We start from the raw sequence: 18984 nt of genomic DNA, 5'->3' as shown, positions 1-18984 counted from the left end.
TGTGACCTTAAAATTGACCTTTGACCTACTTTTCACCATGAACTGAACTTTGCAAATTTTGCTTCCCTTTTATCTCCAAAACTGGCAGAGATAGGTCCATAGTTACTACTGAACTTGAATAGGAAGTCATATACTGGCAATTAAATGTGACCTTAAAATTGACCTTTGACCTACTTTTCACCATGAACTGAACTTTGCATGTAAAGCCCAATACTGGAGGTGGTCTCGGGTTTTTTTGTATTCCATACGGTTTTCGAGTTACGCTGTATCAAAAAGTACATATTGGTGGTAAAAGCAAAATGTGCAGTACGGTAATGGATAATAAATTTTGAACTCTGGAAAAATAAAACATAAGGCTTGGCAAAGCAGACAATGTGTTCAAAAATGACATTATTTCATCAAACTTGAACTTCTGAAACTTCAGAGCACCTCCTATTTCAAGAATTTTGACCAAAATGACATTTTCTTTATTTTAATTAATTTTTTCTGTACGAAATTTAAGGCACATTATGGTAACTCCAAAATTATAACATTTAGTCCCTTATATCTCCAAAACTGGCAGAGATAGGTCCATAGTTACTATTGAACTTGAATAGGAAGTCATATACTGGCAATCTAAATGTGACCTTAAAATTGACCTTTGACCTACTTTTCACCATGAACTGAACTTTGCAAATTTTGCTTCCCTTTTATCTCCAAAACTGGCAGAGATAGGTCCATAGTTACTATTGAACTTGAATAGGAAGTCATATACTGGCAATCTAAATGTGACCTTAAAATTGACCTTTGACCTACTTTTCACCATGAACTGAACTTTGCAAATTTTGCTTCCCTTTTATCTCCAAAACTGGCAGAGATAGGTCCATAGTTACTATTGAACTTGAATAGGAAGTCATATACTGGCAATATAAATGTGACCTTAAAATTGACCTTTGACCTACTTTTCACCATAAACTGAACTTTGCAAATTTTGCTTCCCTTTTATCTCCAAAACTGGCAGAGATAGGTCCATAGTTACTATTGAACTTGAATAGGAAGTCATATACTGGCAATCTAAATGTGACCTTAAAATTGACCTTTGACTTACTTTTCACCATGAACTGAACTTTGCAAATTTTGCTTCCCTTTTATCTCCAAAACTGGCAGAGATAGGTCCATAGTTACTATTGAACTTGAATAGGAAGTCATATACTGGCAATATAAATGTGACCTTAAAATTGACCTTTGACCTACTTTTCACCATGAACTGATAGGTCCATAGTTACTATTGAACTTGAATAGGAAGTCATATACTGGCAATCTAAATGTGACCTTAAAATTGACCTTTGACCTACTTTTCACCATGAACTGAACTTTGCAAATTTTGCTTTCCTTTTATCTCCAAAACTGGCTGAGATAGGTCTGTAGTTACTATTGAACTTGAATAGGAAGTCATATACTGGCAATCTAAATGTGACCTTAAAATTGACCTTTGACCTACTTTTCACCATAAACTGAACTTTGCAAAATTTGCTTCCGTTTTATCTCCAAAACTGGCAGAGATAGGTTCATAGTTACTATTGAACTTGAATAGGAAGTCATATACTGGCAATCTAAATGTGACCTTAAAATTGACCTTTGACCTACTTTTCACCATGAACTGAACTTTGCATGTAAAGCCCAATACTGGAGGTGGTCTCGGGTTTTTTTGTATTCCATACGGTTTTCGAGTTACGCTGTATCAAAAAGTACATATTGGTGGTAAAAGCAAAATGTGCAGTACGGTAATGGATAATAAATTTTGAACTCTTGAAAAATAAAACATAAGGCTTGGCAAAGCAGACAACTTGTGTTCAAAAATGACATTATTTCATCAAACTTGAACTTCTGAAACTTCAGAGCACCTCCTATTTCAAGAATTTTGACCAAAATGACATTTTCTTTATTTTAATTAATTTTTTCTGTACGAAATTTAAGGCACATTATGGTAACTCCAAAATTATAACATTTAGTCCCTTATATCTCCAAAACTGGCAGAGATAGGTCCATAGTTACTATTGAACTTGAATAGGAAGTCATATACTGGCAATCTAAATGTGACCTTAAAATTGACCTTTGACCTACTTTTCACCATGAACTGAACTTTGCAAATTTTGCTTCCCTTTTATCTCCAAAACTGGCAGAGATAGGTCCATAGTTACTACTGAACTTGAATAGGAAGTCATATACTGGCAATTAAATGTGACCTTAAAATTGACCTTTGACCTACTTTTCACCATGAACTGAACTTTGCATGTAAAGCCCAATACTGGAGGTGGTCTCGGGTTTTTTTGTATTCCATACGGTTTTCGAGTTACGCTGTATCAAAAAGAACATATTGGTGGTAAAAGCAAAATGTGCAGTACGGTAATGGATAATAAATTTTGAACTCTGGAAAAATAAAACATAAGGCTTGGCAAAGCAGACAACTTGTGTTCAAAAATGACATTATTTCATCAAACTTGAACTTCTGAAACTTCAGAGCACCTCCTATTTCAAGAATTTTGACCAAAATGACATTTTCTTTATTTTAATTAATTTTTTCTGTACGAAATTTAAGGCACATTATGGTAACTCCAAAATTATAACATTTAGTCCCTTATATCTCCAAAACTGGCAGAGATAGGTCCATAGTTACTATTGAACTTGAATAGGAAGTCATATACTGGCAATCTAAATGTGACCTTAAAATTGACCTTTGACCTACTTTTCACCATGAACTGAACTTTGCAAATTTTGCTTCCCTTTTATCTCCAAAACTGGCAGAGATAGGTCCATAGTTACTATTGAAATTGAATAGGAAGTCATATACTGGCAATCTAAATGTGACCTTAAAATTGACCTTTGACCTACTTTTCACCATGAACTGAACTTTGCAAATTTTGCTTCCCTTTTATCTCCAAAACTGGCAGAGATAGGTCCATAGTTACTATTGAACTTGAATAGGAAGTCATATACTGGCAATCTAAATGTGACCTTAAAATTGACCTTTGACCTACTTTTCACCATGAACTTAACTTTGCAAATTTTGCTTCCCTTTTATCTCCAAAACTGGCAGAGATAGGTCCATAGTTACTATTGAACTTGAATAGGAAGTCATATACTGGCAATATAAATGTGACCTTAAAATTGACCTTTGACCTACTTTTCACCATGAACTGAACTTTGCATGTAAAGCCCAATACTGGAGGTGGTCTCGGTTTTTTTGTATTCCATACGGTTTTCGAGTTACGCTGTATCAAAAAGTACATATTGGTGGTAAAAGCAAAATGTGCAGTACGGTAATGGATAATAAATTTTGAACTCTGGAAAAATAAAACATAAGGCTTGGCAAAGCAGACAACTTGTGTTCAAAAATGACATTATTTCATCAAACTTGAACTTCTGAAACTTCAGAGCACCTCCTATTTCAAGAATTTTGACCAAAATGACATTTTCTTTGTTTAATTAATTTTTTCTGTACGAAATTTAAGGCACATTATGGTAACTCCAAAATAATAACATTTAGTCCCTTATATCTCCAAAATAGCAGAGATAGGTCCATAGTTACTATTGAACTTGAATAGGAAGTCATATACTGGCAATATAAATGTGACCTTAATATTGACCTTTGACCTACTTTTCACCATGAACTGAACTTTGCAAATTTTGCTTTCCTTTTATCTCCAAAACTGGCAGAGATAGGTCCATCGTTACTATTGAACTTGAATAGAAAGTCATATACTGGCAATCTAAATGTGACCTTGAAATTGACCTTTGACCTACTTTTCACCATGAACTGAATTTTGCAAATTTTGCTTCCGTTTTATCTCCAAAACTGACAGAGATAGGTCCATAGTTATTATTAAACTTGAATAGGAAGTCCTATACTGGCAATATAAGTGTGACCTTGAAATTGACCTTTGACCTACTTTTTATCATGAACTGAACTTTTTTTCTCTTTTAACTTCAAACTTGACAGAGATAGGTTCATAGTTATTCTTGAACTTGAATATGAAGTCATATACTGGCAATTTACTGTGACCTTGAAATTGACCCTTGACCTACCTTACGAAGAACTTAAATTTGATTGTACCATATATGTTTTTTGCAATAGTTTAAAAATTCTTGTTGATTGCATTTTTACAGCTTGTCAAGCACAAAACTGGTGGCTGTGTCCCTTATTTTGTGTATGTGGGGGTCTATACGAATGCGCTTGCTCCAGCTGGTGGTACAATATTCGGAGGCGGTATCGCCTCTCTGATCCTCTAGTTTCTATAAGTTTTAATTTTTGACAATGTTTTCCCAATCAGTGCCACACTTTATTTTTCTGAGTGGCTTTTGAAAATAGGCATGATCAGATTTTCTTTACAAAATGTTATAAATTATTGGAATGTGCCTGTTTATGTTTAAATAGAGCAGTTATAATTGTACCACCAGCGTTAGCGCTGGCGGTACACATGGTTTCGGTCCCGTCCGGATCGTTCCGCCGGCTCCGCCGGACAGCTACCGTTACCGCTTCTCCTCCTAGACGGTAAGGGCCCCCGTACCCATCTCATGGATTTAGGTCACCTATAATCTCAACTCGTTCCACGTAAAATTTGGGCTTTGTCGGTATTGGGGTCTGGGTGTGGCACTCATTGCAATGCACCCTTGTCTAAAAATGGCAAAATTAAATGCTAATTATCTACCCTACGGAAGGAGTTATGGGAAAAATTTCTATAGACGGCTTTCCAAAAGTCATATGTGTAGATTTCAAATATACCCTTGGATTTGACCTTTGACCTCTACTTCAAGGTCAAATGGGCCAAAATTTTCAAAAAAATGAAACTTTTTACGAAAAAAAATTTTTTTGCCCTGTTATTCAGACACCACACAGACTTAACCAATAATATTATTGGAAAGTGTTACCCTTCAGGTCATCTTTCATCTCCATGAATTTGGGGTCAATCGGTGCATTTTCACGGGAGTAGCGGCCATAAGATACCGAAACTGAAAACTGTCTCTAATTCGGGAACCGTTAATGCTAGAGACCCATTCTTTTTTGCATTTTGTAGAGCATGTAAAGCCCAACACTGGGGGTGGTCTCGGTTTTTTTGTATTCCATATGGTTTTCGAGTTACGCTGTATCAAAAAGTACATATTGGTGGTAAAAGCAAAATGTGCAGTATGGTAATGGATAATAAATTTTGAACTCTGGAAAAATAAAACATAAGGCTTGGCAAAGCAGACAACTTGTGGTCAAAAATGACATTATTTCATCAAATTTGAACTTCTGAAACTTCAGAGCACCTCCTCTTTCAAGAATTTTGACCAAAATGACATTTTCTTTATTTTAATTAATTTTTTCTGTACGAAATTTAAGGGTCATTATGGTAACTCCAAAATTATAACATCTAGTCCCTTATATCTCCAAAACTGGCAGAGATAGGTCCATAGTTACTATTGAAGTTGAATAGGAAGTCATATACTGGCAATCTTACTATGACCTTGAAATTGACCTTTGACCTACTTTTCACCATGAACTGAACTTTGCAAATTTTTCTTCCCTTTTATCTCCAAAACTGGCAGAGATAGGTCCATAGTTACTATTGAACTTGAATAGGAAGTCATATACTGGCAATCTAAATGTGACCTTAAAATTGACCTTTGACCTACTTTACACCATGAACTGAATTTTGCAAAATTTGCTTCCCTTATATCTCCAAAACTGGCAGAGATAGGTCCGTAGTTACTATTGAACTTGAATAGGAAGTCATATACTGGCAATCTATATGTGACATTAAAATTGACCTTTGACCTACTTTTCACCATGAAATGAATTTTGCAAATTTTGCTTTCCTTTTATCTCCAAAACTGGCTGAGATAGGTCCATAGTTACTATTGAACTTGAATAGGAAGTCATATACTGGCAATCTAAATGTGACCTTGAAATTGACCTTTGACGTACTTTTCACCATAAACTGAACTTTGCAAAATTTGCTTCCCTTTTATCTCCAAAACTGGCAGAGATAGGTCCATAGTTACTATTGAACTTGAATAGGAAGTCATATACTGGCAATCTAAATGTGACCTTAAAATTGACCTTTGACCTACTTTTCACCATAAACTGAACTTTGCAAATTTTGCTTCCCTTTTATCTCCAAAACTGGCAGAGATAGGTCCATAGTTACTATTGAACTTGAAAAGGAAGTCATATACTGGCAATCTAAATGTGACCTTGAAATTGACCTTTGACCTACTTTTCACCATGAACTGAACTTTGCAAACTTTTCTTCCCTTTTATCTCCAAAACTGGCTGAGATAGGTCCATAGTTACTATTGAACTTGAATAGAAAGTCATATACTGGCAATCTAAATGTGACCTTGAAATTGACCTTTGACCTACTTTTCACCATGAACTGAATTTTGCAAATTTTGCTTCCCTTTTATCTCCAAAACTGGCTGAGATAGGTCCATAGTTACTATTGAAGTTGAATAGGAAGTCCTATACTGGCAATCTAAGTGTGACCTTGAAATTGACCTTTGACCTACTTTTTATCATGAACTGAACTCTGTTTATTTCTTTCTCTTTTAACTTCAAACTTGACAGAGATAGGCCCATAGTTACTATTGAACTTGAATAGGAAGTCATATACTGGCAATCTATATGTGACCTTAAAATTGACCTTTGACCTACTTTTCACCATAAACTGAACTTTGCAAATTTTTCTTCCCTTTTATCTCCAAAACTGGCAGAGATAGGTCCATAGTTACTATTGAACTTGAATAGGAAGTCATATACTGGCAATCTAAATGTGACCTTAAAATTGACCTTTGACCTACTTTACACCATGAACTGAATTTTGCAAAATTTGCTTCCCTTATATCTCCAAAACTGGCAGAGATAGGTCCGTAGTTACTATTGAACTTGAATAGGAAGTCATATACTGGCAATCTATATGTGACATTAAAATTGACCTTTGACCTACTTTTCACCATGAAATGAATTTTGCAAATTTTGCTTTCCTTTTATCTCCAAAACTGGCTGAGATAGGTCCATAGTTACTATTGAACTTGAATAGGAAGTCATATACTGGCAATCTAAATGTGACCTTGAAATTGACCTTTGACGTACTTTTCACCATAAACTGAACTTTGCAAAATTTGCTTCCCTTTTATCTCCAAAACTGGCAGAGATAGGTCCATAGTTACTATTGAACTTGAATAGGAAGTCATATACTGGCAATCTAAATGTGACCTTAAAATTGACCTTTGACCTACTTTTCACCATAAACTGAACTTTGCAAATTTTGCTTCCCTTTTATCTCCAAAACTGGCAGAGATAGGTCCATAGTTACTATTGAACTTGAAAAGGAAGTCATATACTGGCAATCTAAATGTGACCTTGAAATTGACCTTTGACCTACTTTTCACCATGAACTGAACTTTGCAAACTTTTCTTCCCTTTTATCTCCAAAACTGGCTGAGATAGGTCCATAGTTACTATTGAACTTGAATAGAAAGTCATATACTGGCAATCTAAATGTGACCTTGAAATTGACCTTTGACCTACTTTTCACCATGAACTGAATTTTGCAAATTTTGCTTCCCTTTTATCTCCAAAACTGGCTGAGATAGGTCCATAGTTACTATTGAAGTTGAATAGGAAGTCCTATACTGGCAATCTAAGTGTGACCTTGAAATTGACCTTTGACCTACTTTTTATCATGAACTGAACTCTGTTTATTTCTTTCTCTTTTAACTTCAAACTTGACAGAGATAGGTCCATAGTTACTCTTGAACTTGAATAGGAAGTCATATACTGGCAATTTACTGTGACCTTGAAATTGACCCTTGACCTACCTTACGAAGAACTTAAATTTGATTGTACCATATATATTTTTTGCAATAGTTTAAAAATTCTTGTTGATTGCATTTTTACAGCTTGTCAAGCACAAAACTGGTGGCTGTGTCCCTTATTTTGTGTATGTGGGGGTCTATACGAATGCGTTTGCTCCAGCTGGTGGTACAATATTTGGAGGCGGTATCGCCTCTCTGATCCTCTAGTTACTTTTTACTGTTAACTTTGTTGTCTAGTTGTTTGCATCTGACAAGGTGATTCAACAAAGAGCTACCAGGTGGGTGGGTGGGAGGTATTAATCACATTAAGTAATATGGTATATAACTCTTGTCTGCATAGCTTGCTCATTATGAATAAAATGAGTAAATTAAAAAAATAACACATTTATCTAATGGAAGAAAAAAGCTCTATTTCTAGGTGAACTGAATGCAGATGGCCATGCTCATTAAGTGGAGCTTGAACTTTGAAAATGATTAATTTTAATTAGAGATAGTTATTGGGGCATTCATTTTGTTAGAGTTTGCAGTTATATTATACTCTTATTTTTCTTATAAGCATTTTCTTATTTGTAGGTAATTTTGACTGCCAGCAGTTATGCTGCAATCACAATCACCAGGCGCCAAACAGAGAGTTTGAACATCTCTATTGACATCCAAAGAAACACTACTGCTAGCAATTACAGCTATATCATTAAGTATGGAGAAAATCCTAGTACAGACAAAAATATCACAAAATCTCCTCAGGATGTTTCATTGAAGAAACTAGAAGTCATACTTCAGAACCTGCGTTCTGGAACAGAGTACAAGATAGAGGTGTTTGAAGTGTCTAATGCTAACATGACTTTACTAGCAAATACAACAGCTTATACAGGTAATGTATATAGAGGTGGAAAAGCTTATGCCATGAAGCTTTATTAAAGACATATTTCTGCGACACACATTTTTTTTTTTTTTTGAATGCAGAGTGGTTGCCACTTTGACAGCATTGTGTATATTAGTGAGTTGCTTTGCATTGTGTACCTATCATATCTTTTACCTAACACCTTTCATGAGTAATTTTAGAATGACTTGTAACAGTGGCTGCATGAAATGGTGTACAATATAAGCTGCAGTAAGTTTAGTAAAAGGTATATTTGTAGATATTTATTACTCATCCTCTTGTAGATATATGTACAACATGAAATGCTATCTGTCCCCATTCCACCTCCCATAAACTGCACTATTATTACCATTCTACCAATCAAGGTATCTGCAATGAAATGATATCATATTTGGCTTTGCTTACTTGATTTTCTATGTAGCTCCCTTATCACCAGTGATTGGCTCCTCTAAAGCACTAGGCACACATCGGCTGCAAGTGGTCATTGGTTATCAACCAGACACAACACAGGTACAGAGGGGGAAAGTATGAAAAAAAATCATTTTGGGTGTACAAGTATATGTTTATGCAAATAGTAATGCCCAATGGTTACTGAAAATACAGTTAATATTTAAAGGTTATGTTTTGACATCCTCGAAATAAAATGATACTCAAAGTAATTTATAAAAATTTTTTATGAGTACTGTTGCAGTGGACTTTATATTCATTTTTTTTGTCCGAAATTTAAAATTGTTCATTAAAGTATCAGCCCAACTTTTTTTGATCACAACAAAGTCTTAAAACACATATGAATCATTTCCATAATTCTATCTTACCACAGACACAGTATGTCATCAAGTGGCAGTTTAACAGTTCCTCAAATGAAATAACAGCCGTTTGTGACCCTGGTGCCGCCATTGCAGAGACTTGTAATTTTAATGTTACAGCTAGCAACCCAGCAGGTCATTTGTACACCATAAATGCTTATACTTATGTAGGCAATGCTTCTTATATATTAAGTGAGCCTGCTATGGTAAATCAGACAACTGGTAAGTATTTTTTCTTATTTTCTGCTTATATGTAACAAAGCACGCACATGTTATATGGCTATTTTTTATGGACCAGTGTCGTAAAGACTTGGTAAGAAATAATATCATATTGTAATTAATTTATTTTTTCATTTTGTTAGATATGACATTTATCAGATTTTTCTTTACAAACCCTGTACCTATATCAAAGAAGTTTTTTATAAATTGTGATTAAAATGTCTCCATTCTTATGCTGAGAAACGTGAAGATTTAAAATGTTTTTGTTGACATTTGAAAAGTTATACACATATAAAAATGTCTCCATTCTTATGCTGAGAAGTATGAAGTTTGTAGAATATTTTTGTTGACATTTGAAAAATTATATATTAAGAAAGTTTTGTGGCTAAGAAATTATATTTCTACTTTGGGTCAGTTGATTAAAAGTTTTAGGCACTTATTGTATGTGCCAGATTATTGTTTCTATAAGCTTTCAAGTTTTACTATATGTTATTTGTTTGCTGAATGACAGTTTATAGAATTTGATTGAAGTTACTGAGAAGATAGATTCTACTTTGTAAACCATACATACAAATTTTGAAAAAAAATTTCTCAAGAAAGTATGATCAACATTATTATTAATATATAGGTTCTTATTGTTTAATTTACAGAACCTGGGCCTCCACGAAACCTATCATTTAGCAATGTTGGTACAAAGCAGTTAGATGTTACCTGGGATGCCCCAGCAGATGCCCCAGCAACAGGACATTTCACAAGATATAATATACAACTGGAATCACTGAATTCTTCTTATAATTTTTCACAGTAAGCATTTTGACAAATATATCTTTTACAAATGTGTGAATGAACTTTGTTAAAATCCAGGAACTTATTTCATGTAATATACAAATATTGAGTAACTTTACAAACAACTTTGAAAGTTCCTTGCATTTGTTTGTTTCAGCACATTCAATCATAATTCATGCAATGTTTTAAAGAATTATAATGATTTAATATTATCCAGGTAACAGAAAACTTGTAATTACCATGGTATAATGTTTCAGAAACAAAAATGTAAGCACAAGGGATGCCAGTTTTACTGAGCTTACCCCTGGTGTACAATATAGAGCTACAGTAGCTGCACAACTAGAAACTCTACAGAGTGATCCTGTCACTGCAGTTGACAACACAAGTAAGCAATAAAGATTGAGCATAAATTTTATAGCAAGATACATTGCACAATCTATTTAACAAACCTACTTGGTGGTTAATTTGTTTAAAGAGAAAGTAGAACCATTCATGTAGGCATCTGAGCAAGAGATTTGCTTGTAGTTCATATAAATTGTCAGTTATCCAATCCAAGTAAATGTTTTACATAAAAGCTATTAAATGTTTAAGTGCAGGATGTGGTGTCCTCCTCACTTCGAATTACAGCTTGTAACCAATATTTGATCTAACCAGTCAGCCAAAAAATGCAGAGGAAAAGTAATAAATTTGCCCCTAGAAGATGTATAAGACCCCATTCCCAGAGATTAGATTGATCCAACTAGATCGACCTAACTCCCTGGGGGTTCACGCTAAATGGCTGTCAGCCGAGCGGGCACGAAAGTTAATTACCCCCGTGCAGCTTGTAGTAGGCGGGACGGACAATTTAGCCGGATTATGTGACAGTTATCTAGTGATACTCCCCACAGGGATAGATCGATCTAAAATCTATGGGAATGCGCCCTAAAATATGAAATAGAGAAAAGGCTTGAAGAGATTTCCCAATTATCCAATGTATATTAAGTGAAATGTAACATGTCTGGCTTTCCATGAAATACAGCTGTTATGTATTAATTTGATGAAATGGCAATGACATCACTTCAAATCTGTGATGGTTAGCATTTATTAGTGGTAGAAAGTCTATTTTAATAAGTATTATTCCTCTATTTTCAGGGCCAGACACACCCACTAATCCATCATTCAACTCAACTGAAAGTTCCATCACAGTCAGTTGGGGGAAGGGAGATGGAATAAGTGATGGATACATCATTAGAATTAATTCTTCTAGTTTAGATATTAATGTATCTTCTACATCAAAGGAATTTACTGGTCTCAATGTTGGCACAAGTTATGTGATCACATTGAAGGCTTATAGTGGCAATAGGTTCAGTGATGAAGTCACATTGAATGCATGGACAAGTAAGCTTTTTGTGTTGTTTTACCAGCAGAATTATAAAACACATCATTTGTGGTTTTTCTGACTTGTTATTACTTTATTAGAAAAATCATTTTGACACAAGATGTTTAAAAGATAAAAACTGTTCATTTTGGGACAAAAATGGATTTTCCAGGGGTTAACAACAATTTAGTCACCAATGGTTAATGAAACTATTCCAACATTCAAAGTTAGTCCCAGTTTTTTTTTTCTAAAAAGTTTTGTGTTTGTTATAATCTTTTAAGATGGCAAGCACAGATTCCAGCATAAATGTGATAACTGCCATTTTGGTGGTAAAATGGAATTTAATATATTTTATGGGTTGTTTACAATGTATTTATTGTGGATTATGGATCTCATACAATGTGTTGTTATCCCTTTAATGGTGTATTGAGTTTTGAAAAAGTGCCAAATAGTTTATTTTGCTCTAAGTTGTTGCTGCATCTTAAACCCCAGGATGTAATTAAACAGAGCGCACACGGTAGTTAATTACAACCTATCTGCTCTTAGAGGCATATGCCATTCAGTTAAGCCAATTGCACTTACCAAGAGAACCTGCAGAGTTGGACTGACCCAAATAGTATGATGTGTCTATTTGAATGCTCCCTTAGACAAATACCTTTCTATGTGTCTCAAGTAAAATGGGTGAAAATGCAGAATAATATTATTAATTACATATTGTGTTTAATGTAGCTAATTTTTTGTTCCATGAATATTTTTCTCACAGTCAAGGATTCTTTTCTTTAGTTTTCTCCATAACCTTTTCATTGTTGAATAGGACTGTGACAAATTTACATTTCCAGAACCTGGGGCTCCTGAGGGGCTGGAACTATCCCCCAACACCAGAACAAATGTGTCAGGCACTTTCACCTGGCGTGCACCAAGCAGTGGAGAGGTTGATGCATACAGGATAAGATTATTGCACAAATCTAATGGGATTGAAATTGAATCACAGAACATAACGGATTTAACCAGTTTATCAAATTCTTTTGATGGATTATACCCTGGTCGTTCTTATACAGTGGAAGTGAGGTCTGCATACAAAGGGGCTCTAAGTACATCTTCCTCTGTAAACTTTACTACAAGTAAGTAAAACCATTTATGGTGCAACACTTAAGATAAAACAGGCATCAAACAACAGTTATGAGTTTCATACTATCACAGATGTACTTTCATACATGTAGTAATATTCAGGAAATCTTTATTGTCAGAAATTTTATTCAACAAATTTGACTTGCATCAGCTTTCTTATGGATAATTTTATGGATGGTAAATAGGAAAAGGACTTATAAACAAATTTATGATAATTCTAATCTATTCAAGTTATTGTTATTCAGAACCCAACCGTCCCAGTTACCTTAGGGTCACTGCAAAGACAACATCAACAATAACTGTTGAATGGTCAAGAGGAAGTGGCACAGAGAGTGATCGTGAAGTTCTCTCTCTTTCAAAAGATGGCCAAACTTTAGCATCTGAAAATGTTTCCAATGGGACAACTTTAAAGAAGTTCACTAACCTAATTTCTGGAGAAACATACAATATTTCAGTCACCACACAGAGTAATGGTGTGCAAAGTGACCCAGTGACTATCACAGAAACTACACGTAAGTAATTTTTTTTATCATATGAGAAGCTTGTTTCTTGTGAGTATGTAGTAGCTAAGTAAAAACATGCCTTTTCTTACTTTTGTATTCCTTTATTCTTCCAGGTAATGAAAATTGAGCTACTGTTTGATGAAGGCTCTCATTTCCATGGTTTATGGTGTCTGGATACAAGTCATTGTTTAATGATATATATTTATTTTCAGAAATAAAGACTACACAAGACCAGTATCATATTTTTGATTTGGATTTTGATCTTAACAATTAAAAACTGGAATTATATGGAATTATATAATTTCCACAATTTAATCTTGAAAAAATGCATCTTATTTTCTTTATGATATATTAGTAACAAGAAATGTATACTAAGTCTATGACTGTATTTTTTATTCATTGTTAATTACAGCTCCTTTGGCTCCAGAATTTTTTAGTACAACACCTAATGGCATTGGTACAACATTTGTTGAGGTCACTTGGGAATATCCAGAAAATGTTACCAAGGATTTTCTTTCTTTGACCATTTCTGGATCATCATTAACCAGGATTGTCAATATAACTTCAAACCAAAGTGCATTTACTGAAAGGAAGTACAAATTCGAAAACCTGTCAACTGGACAGCAATATGTTGTAACATTGCGTTTTGCCAGTGATGGTGTATTTGGAGACAACAAAACAATAACAGTAACAACTTGTATGTTTATCATTTTGGAAATGATGTACTTTGATGTTCATTGTTTCTAGAGAGAAATTTATAAAATAAAATCCCACAAACATCAAAGCATTGATCAAATTGAAACTATGGTCTGTTTTGTGATAAAGCATGGCTCTTTGCCAGTTAACACTGTTTGTAAACTGTTTAAAATTTGCTGCTTTATGGTATTTGAATTACCAAAAAGTCATCTCTCATAATAAATAATACATTATTAGTAGACCAAGATTAAAGCAACTTTTATATTGAAAAAGGATGAGGCATTGAACACCAAACATAGTACAGCATACATCTTTTGTATGAAAACTGCACATTCAGTCTAACATACTGTATTTCTGTATCTTTACTCTCGCCTTCCTAGTGGTTTTCACTTGAATAATCTCTCTCCTCTTTTTCAGGCTCTATACATTATTTTACCTTTTTACTAATTTTATAAATGACAACCTACCTAGGCCAGCAGATTATTGTCACTTAACCATGCCATTTCACTTCATTTGAACTGTTCTGATGTATTATTCATATTTCCAGCTTATGCTTCACTCTGATACTGCTTTTAGTTGTTGTTGTTTTTGCAGAAATTTAAAAGTTTTTAAAAGTCTATGCTTTTATTAAAATGAATTTTATTTTACAAAGGTTCTTTTGTGCATTCATACTTGGATGGATTAGGAATATTCACCTTTCTCTTTCCACCAGTGTCACCTTGCAATTACTTTGTGCTGTTTCTGTAAAAGATTTGTGAATTTCATCCAAAAGTTCTCTTCTTTAAAATTTTTGCTATAGAAATAGTGTTGAATTTAAGATGATTAATTTAAGATAATTAATCATTATTTGAAAATAACAGAAATTAACAAATACAGAAATCTCAAACATTGCTTTATAATCCATGTTAAAATCAACATGAATATTTGTTTATAATGTTTATTATGTATATCTAGTTCCTAGTTCACTGGCTGCCCTTGATGTGAAAAATACCACTACTACATCCATTACTGTGGGATGGAATGAAGTATCGAATACAACTTTTGATAGATATCAGTTGCATATACTTCCCAATGATGGCAATGCTGACCTTCCTATTAATGTTTCAAGGTAAATTGGAGTTTTTAAAAGTGATGTACTATGAACTGTGGTGCAATCCTCAAGGGGTTAAACCTCTTAGCGCCAGATACTTTTCTGTATTTATAAACAGTATGTACACAAACTGGCATGCTGTTTTCAGAATCAGTGCTTCTTACATGGTCAACATCCTGGTCATAATTGTCAGAAATTTGTGGTTCACTACTGTAATCAATGTCTGCCTGGATCAGAACTACTATCCCATCAATCAAATAAATTTTTGTGTCATTACCACAGCAGATTTAACATATAATCACAAGAAATGAGATAAATACTTGGCAAACTTGGACAGCAGAAACTGATGCAATATTCTCTAATAATATATACAGCATGGAACATCAAGCTGAAAATAGAATGGCAAAGGCAAAGAAATGGCAAAGTTTTAAAACAAATAATACAATTATTGTTCTTCTGAACTTGTCTGTTCTGTGTTCATCAGTTTTATCTATAAAATAATTATCTGTCATAAGCTTGTTAATTTTTAATTATTGGATGTGCTAATCATGTACTCTGCTAAATATTGCCTTGCTTTTAAATCGTGAAAAAATTACAGCATGTTTTTTTTTTTGAAAATGTGGTTTTATTTTTAGGAATAGTAGTGAATTACAGCATACATTTACTGGTTTATACCCAGGCCGTATGTATAACATTTCTATATGGACCGCTAGTGGCAGTAGTGCCAGTGAGGCCAGATATAGAGAATATACTACAAGTAAGTAGACTGAGAAATGGATCTGTGATGGATGGTCCCCTTTTGCTAAATCTATAGAAAATTTAATACGACAGATTGTAGTAGAATGAAGAAGAAAAGATTTTCAGAATATTTAACATTTATGCTTTACTTTTTTAATACTTTGAATACTTTGATAATTCCATATATATTAATATCAAAATATCTATATTTTTTAAATAAAAATTATCTATCATAAAGCATACAAAAATATTTGACAGTTTTGACTTCTGTGTGTAATATACCTACGTTTGTCTCAATTTCAGATCCCCTGGCAGTCAGCAGTCTAATGGCAAAGGCAATTGACACATCAAATATACAATTAAACTGGACTGTTAGCCTAAATAGTACTCAGGATCACTTTCTGGTATGTTTTAATCATTGGATTTCTATATAAGAGGTATAAATATAATATAGTAACTTCATTTTACAATTCAACCTTTTATTTTTTTAAGAAGTTACAGTTTTAGTATGATAGCTAATTAATGAGTTACTTCAACTTTCCGAGAGTGGTCATTACATTGAAACATTGGAACTATTTTGCAGTCAACTGATTTAAGTTATTCTGTCCCAACAGATTCAATACAATGATAAACAGAAAAAATATAATGAAAGCACTGCATCAGGACCAAAGGCTTATGTTCTCAGGAATTTAAAGCCAGGCTTCGCTTATAACATCACAGTCCAAGCTGTCAGCTCTTTATCATATAGTGAAGATGTGACAATAGGTGAAAGCACATGTAAGTACAGAACACAGAATGTGCTCAACGTCACAACTATTGTATAGCATTTTTTTTGCATTGATTATTTCATACAGCAGATTAGTTAGTTTTTTTATATTTAATGATGTTATTGCTGTTGAATGGGTACTATTTAGAATGTGCAAAAATGCATCACCAACATATTTGAATGATAGTTCCCATAAAAAATATGATCATATATACTTCAGAGGTATATTACATTGTGTTTAAAGAAGATTTGAAAAAGAAGAAACTAAAATAGAAAGATGCTTTATCTTGACAAAATTGGACTGAAATGTAAAGCAACTATTTACATTACTAAATATAAGCCTGACTTAACACAAATTTTCAGATCCTGTGCCTGTTTCCAATCTTGTAGCAGAAACAGCTGGTTATACAAATATAAGTATCACCTGGAAAATTGGAATTGTGAATACATTGCCCAGTCATCAAAGTCAATTTAGAATAAGATATAGACCAGTTTTAAGGGATATTAATGCTACACCAGAAGAAAGAAATGTCACGGTTAATTCAGCAGTGATAGATGAGCTTTATCCTGGAGAGAAATATGACATTCAAGTTATCGCTGTGGGCAAATACAGGAGTGAGAGCAAAAACACCACTGCCTATACATGTAAGTTGTTTATCTTTGTATTAATTGTGGACCATTACTCTGGGTCCATTTTAGGGCAATTTTTCAGTATTGTGTAAGGCAAATGGATAGTAGAAAATAATTTTATTAGTAAAAAGTACATCTTGCATGAATTTCTATATACAGAGACTGTGTATATCTTTTTATAATCAGTTCAGTTCCTGTACATGCAGTCACTGTTACCGTTGCTGTTCAACATACCTGTTGTCCCCCCTAAAACTACCCGTCAAATTTGCCAAACATTAATTTTGTTTTATTTTAAATTTAATATTGAGCTTTGTTTGATAAAAAAGGTTTATTTTGAAAATCTTCACAAACAATTTTTTATGGCATTCGTAAAAAAACATATCTATTAGTTGTAATTGGTCACAAAGGTATCTATTTGATAGCTTTATAATGATGACTAGATATTGTCGATTGGTAGCCATCTCATGTCCCATCTCACTTCCTCTTAAAGAGAAGTTCACCCTCAGAACCCCCTAGGTATCTATGACACTGTCTGGGTTGTATGTATATAACTATTGAAAATAAACTACAAAATAGCAGCATGGGAAATAATGTTTTCATTGCATATCGATGAAAAATACTTAATAAAAAAAAAAAACAATCAACCACCCCTAGGGACAGGCCCACCCCCAGGTCCATTAAAATTCTAAAGCGCCCATGCACATACCTGATGATAGATCTACCAATCCCCCAAGTATCAAGCAGTGCGAATAATTAGAATCATTGCTCACCCCCCAGAGACAGCTCAACCCCCCATGTGCTCTAAAATCCCATAGTGCCTATGCACATCCCTGCAAAAGCTACAATATCAAAAAAATCATTTATTCAGTTTAACAGTGTTTTTATAGGTGGTTCTTAGTTATTTTAATTTTCAATTTTTTATCAGTTGAATTAAACTATTTACTTATCTTTTTGTAAAGTATTTATTAAGAGTTTGAATATCTTTTTTATTTATTACAATTACCTGGTCACCATTTTGTTGTGTTTTGGGTTGCATTTATTACTCTCTTTTCTTTACAGATCCTAAACCACCAAAAAACTTTAAGGAAATTGAAAACAGTGAAAACAGTCTCACTCTGGGCTGGGTCAAGGCAGAAACCTATCTGACACAATACAAGATTGAATACAGAGCATTACCCCCTGCTTTAAACAGAACCCTTCAAACTAAATTCACCAATGGCAGTGAGTATGTTTTCACCGGCCTTGAGTCTGGTGTTACCTACACAGTGTCCATATTTGCTGTCACAGATGATGTTGAAAGTCCTGATTCTACAACAGGGAATTTTACAACAAGTAAGTGTGTAGATCTATGGTTGGCACATAGTTGTGTGTCATCTGACAAAAGCTTTCTGTAAAGTAAAAACTCTTTTTTAAAGTGATATGCTTGTTTGGGTTTTGAAAACTGTCTGGGTTTGAGGATTTATTGTTTTTTACATTGAAAAAAGCCCTAGGCTTTTTTTTAAACAAGTAGAAGTCTAAATATCTTTTGTGTTGCATATATTTGTTT

The 18984-nt window shown here is 33.8% G+C and overlaps 1 protein-coding gene across 6 annotated transcripts in view; it reads left to right on the top strand.

Moving 5' to 3' along the window:
- Positions 1-18984, top strand: part of LOC106155044 (tyrosine-protein phosphatase 10D) — a 53675-nt gene that overhangs the window by 9737 nt on the left and 24954 nt on the right. For 4 of the 6 annotated variants that reach the window (XM_013529645.3, XM_013529644.3, XM_013529643.3 and 1 more), the window contains exons 2-16: positions 8413-8710; positions 9141-9229; positions 9540-9747; positions 10395-10548; positions 10788-10915; positions 11662-11907; positions 12727-13008; positions 13261-13527; positions 13931-14215; positions 15169-15322; positions 15940-16061; positions 16346-16446; positions 16657-16819; positions 17172-17453; positions 18498-18770. In XM_013529645.3, the coding sequence (XP_013385099.2) occupies positions 8413-8710; positions 9141-9229; positions 9540-9747; positions 10395-10548; positions 10788-10915; positions 11662-11907; positions 12727-13008; positions 13261-13527; positions 13931-14215; positions 15169-15322; positions 15940-16061; positions 16346-16446; positions 16657-16819; positions 17172-17453; positions 18498-18770 (3052 nt within the window). The remainder of the gene's footprint in view (positions 1-8412; positions 8711-9140; positions 9230-9539; positions 9748-10394; positions 10549-10787; positions 10916-11661; positions 11908-12726; positions 13009-13260; positions 13528-13930; positions 14216-15168; positions 15323-15939; positions 16062-16345; positions 16447-16656; positions 16820-17171; positions 17454-18497; positions 18771-18984) is intronic. The other 2 variants (XM_013529646.3, XM_013529648.3) reach the window with 2 other exon arrangements.

This window comes from Lingula anatina, chromosome 1 (genome assembly GCF_051362555.1).
Source record: "Lingula anatina isolate TDL-2025a chromosome 1, LinAna3.0, whole genome shotgun sequence".
Taxonomy (NCBI): Eukaryota; Metazoa; Brachiopoda; class Lingulata; order Lingulida; family Lingulidae; genus Lingula; species Lingula anatina.
The sequence above is the reverse complement of the archived record's forward strand: the minus strand, read 5'-3'. Positions and strand labels throughout refer to the sequence as shown.